The sequence below is a fragment of the Lactuca saligna genome, chromosome 5, assembly GCF_052625555.1.
Source record: "Lactuca saligna cultivar CGN05327 chromosome 5, ASM5262555v1, whole genome shotgun sequence".
NCBI lineage: Eukaryota > Viridiplantae > Streptophyta > Magnoliopsida > Asterales > Asteraceae > Lactuca > Lactuca saligna.
This window is the reverse complement of record NC_136421.1, coordinates 202,284,529-202,288,033: the sequence shown is the minus strand read 5'-3', so window position 1 is coordinate 202,288,033 and position 3,505 is coordinate 202,284,529. Positions and strand designations below refer to the sequence as shown.

At 33.1% G+C, this 3,505-nt stretch overlaps 1 protein-coding gene across 1 annotated transcript; it reads right to left on the bottom strand.

Moving 5' to 3' along the window:
- Nucleotides 1-1,378: 1,378 nt before the first annotated feature.
- LOC145046149 (uncharacterized) lies at nt 1,379-2,729 on the bottom strand. The gene is made up of 3 exons (XM_078994450.1): nt 2,630-2,729; nt 2,441-2,496; nt 1,379-2,014 (listed from the first exon to the last, which is right to left on the bottom strand). Exons 1-3 carry the CDS (start codon nt 2,727-2,729, stop codon nt 1,379-1,381), a joined length of 792 nt encoding a protein of 263 aa, XP_078850576.1.
- Nucleotides 2,730-3,505: the final 776 nt, after the last annotated feature.

Here is a 3,505-nt window from a genome sequence, read left to right as displayed (position 1 = left end):
CTGCTCGAGATCCCCAAATTCGAAAATAACTCAAATTTAGTGCTTTCTTGTGCGAAAGCTCATAAGGAGTAACTTTGTTCCGTTTATTAGGAACCCAGTTTAGAACATAATTAGATGTAAGCATAGCTTCACCCCAAAAGCCTTCACTTAAACCCGAAAAAGAAACCATCAAATTTACTATTTCCTTTAAAACTTGATTATTTCATTCAGCAACACCATTTTGTTGTGGATTGTAAGGAGCTGTGGTTTCATGAATGATTCCATCCAATTGAAAGTATTCAGAATCCATGTACTCTCCTCCCCTATCCATTCTAAGACATTTTATCGAAATACCCAAGTGTGATTCGACTTTGGTTTTGTATACTTTAAACTTTTCTAAAGCTTCATTTTTGGAATGTAATAAATACACATAACAAAACTGACTTGAATCATCAATAAAAGTAACAATATACACTTTATTTCCCAAGGAAGGTGTACCATGGAAATAACATAGATCACTATGAATCAATTCCAACACTTCTGATTTTCTATTAACGTTTCGAAACGATTGTTTCATGATTTTATTTAACATACAAGTTTTGCATTTTTCAGAAATAATGTCAAAAGCTGGAATCAATCTTGATTTTGACATTTCAACCATTCTCTTAACATGAAATGTCCTAATCTACTATGCCATAACATAGAATTATCAAGATTAGGCGTAGAAGTCATAAAAGTAGATTTGACATGTGATGCAAAACAACTTATAACATTTAACTTAAAAACACGTTCACAATAATAACCAAATCCCACAAATATTCCACATTTAGACAACACATACTTGTTCGACTCGATAACTTGTTTATAACCCATACAATTCAACAAACCAGTAGATACAAGGTTCTTTCGAACCTTTGGAACATATAATACATCAAACAAACTAATTATTTTTCCAAAAGTAAACATAATACTAACAGCACTAGTTCCGAAAATTGGCTTTGATCCTTCATCCGCCATGTGTAAGACAAAACCTTTATTTACTATGTTCAACTTTGTGACCATCGTTCATCATTACACACGTGATGTGTAGAACAGGTATCAAGCCACCGTGAATTTGTATCGGCCCCTTGTACAAAAGAAACTTTTGGAGTTAGTAGAATAAAATTAGGTACTGAACTTACAAGATCAATAGTAAGTTGACCTTTGGTTGTAGATTGGTCATATGCCCTTGCAGATTGGTCATATGCCTTTTCAGATTGCATCTCCAACACACAAGTTCCTTGGAATCCTCATATTTTGTGTTGGACCTTTTGTTGTTACCTTCATACTTATGTTTTTTAACCTTGCCATTGTGATTAGAATTGTCTTCTTTATCACATTCAACTATATGAACTTGGGGCTATCCAAATTCAGATTTTCCATTTCCAGTTCCTTTGTCATTCTCTTGATCATGAAGTCCTTCTTCAATTATGAAATGACTCCCAAGTTGAATCAAACTTATCTCTTCCTTTTTATGTTTCAGATGGTATTTGAAATCTTTCCATAAGGGTGGAAGTTTATCAATCACACTTGCAACAGCAAAGGATTCGTCCATGGACATGTTGTGTTGTGTGAATTGACAACAAATTCGTAGGATTTCATTATATTGTTCCATTACCGATCGAGAATCAACCATCTTATAATTATTGAAATCAGAAACACTGAACTTATTACTTGAAGCATGAGGTGTGTTCCATAATTCATTTGTTGTGTCAATATTTTGATGAGTGTCAAAGAGGGAATCATACATACCATTCAGAATGTGACCAAGACAGATGTAGTTATCATTCTCCCATTTGGTTCTACTTCTGATCTGTTCCAGACTTGCATCTTCAACCTCTTCTGGTTTTGGTGTACAAAGAACATAGACAACCTTCAAAGTGGTCAACCAGAAGTGCATCTTCTTTTGCCAACGTCTGAAATCTTGGCCCTGAAATTTCTTTAATTTCCCAAACGAAGTATTCATGTCTTTTAGTGAATTGACAATCATCTTTTCCTGAAAATGCAAATATCAAACAAGATTGTTGGGGAATTCGAATTAGGTACTGAGAAATCTGGATAACAAACAGAAATCGTGTAAACACTTTTATTGTTTGATATTTCGACCCTATATGCTTTGGGTATCATGAAATACAAACTGGGATAATTCCTGATGTAGCAATTCAGATTTTAGGCATAAAATCATAATCAATTTTGAGAAGATGAAGAGAGAGCTTTTTTCGTTTTCTGTGTTTCAAATAGGCAGTGGTGTAACCAGGAATTTTTATAAGGGGGAACAAGCATTGTCAATATATATTATATGTAGTTATCCAATATCGGACATTAAAAAACATATTGTAATCTCTTTACTAGAGGGTACAATAACATGAAAAATGTTTATAAATAATATTTTTTTATATATTAAATAATTTTTTAGGGGTACTGTAGTACCCTCAACGCCCCATCTAACTCCGCCACTGCAAACAGGAGCTGTTTTCCCTGATTTATCCAACAACGGATAAATCAAAACATTTTTCATCTTTCAAGAATGACAAATTAGATACGATTGAAACACTTGTTAAATCCATTACACTAAAATATAATTTGTGATAAAATCACCAACACTAGGTACCGGTTGATGTTGTATTCTTCTTGTAAATAATTTGTAACCCATAACTCGTGTTTTCAACCGTGTATACCCAATACATGGTAATCCCCATAAATGTCGCCATGAAGAAATGTTGTATAAATGTATGAATATTCTAAGTCGAACATAATATGTGCGACAATAAAAACATTATTGTAACTCCTCCGGTGTGAAGACATCCTTGCCCACCACAAACGAAATTTCAAAATTATTGTAAGGTGGTGACAAGGAAACAATTAAAAATAAACACCGCATCCTCGTCTGTCAATTTTGACCTAATCATTCTTTAGGTCTATTGATATTAAATTAAGATCATGTAGGTGTACTTTCAAAGCCGGCCCTTATTTTTTATGTAGAGAGAACAGACGTTGCTTTAACAAGAGTTTGTTTGTCAAGGAATTTGTCATGAAAAATAAATAAATAAATAAATAACTAGAACTTGTTCTGATAATGAGAGCAAAATAGTCTAATGAGACCTTTTACTTGTGAACTTAATTCATATTTATCCATTGTTGCGTGTTTTTCTTGTGAATTTTTCAATAATCGTTCGTGGTGCCATGACTTTTAATTAAAAGCGGAAATCCCAGCTAAAAGGAAATACCTCACGCGTAGCTGGCGGCAAATTTCCCATGGCCAGGGAAAATATCCACACTCGTGTACTTTTGGGCACAAATGCGTGGGCTTTTCCGTCAAATGAAACGCATGGTTGTTGATAAAACTTCTTAATTCTTATATACATACATATTTGTTTGTTTATTTATATGAATAATTTATTTAAAATTAAATGAAATTTATATAAGTTTTATCTGTACATTCATATTTGATTCTATTTATATCGAGTGGGCCCTGATTAAATTCTTG

Excerpts from the sequence above, each read along its gene's own strand:
- LOC145046149 (XM_078994450.1), bottom strand. The coding sequence starts at position 2,729 with ATGGCGACATTTATGGGGATTACCATGTATTGGGTATACACGGTTGAA. Across the intron at positions 2,497-2,629 it reads GAAGAATACAACATCAACCG|GGAAAACAGCTCCTGTTTGC; the intron begins GTACCTAGTGTT and ends TGGATAAATCAG. Across the intron at positions 2,015-2,440 it reads GGGGCGTTGAGGGTACTACA|GAAAAGATGATTGTCAATTC; the intron begins GTACCCCTAAAA and ends TTGCATTTTCAG.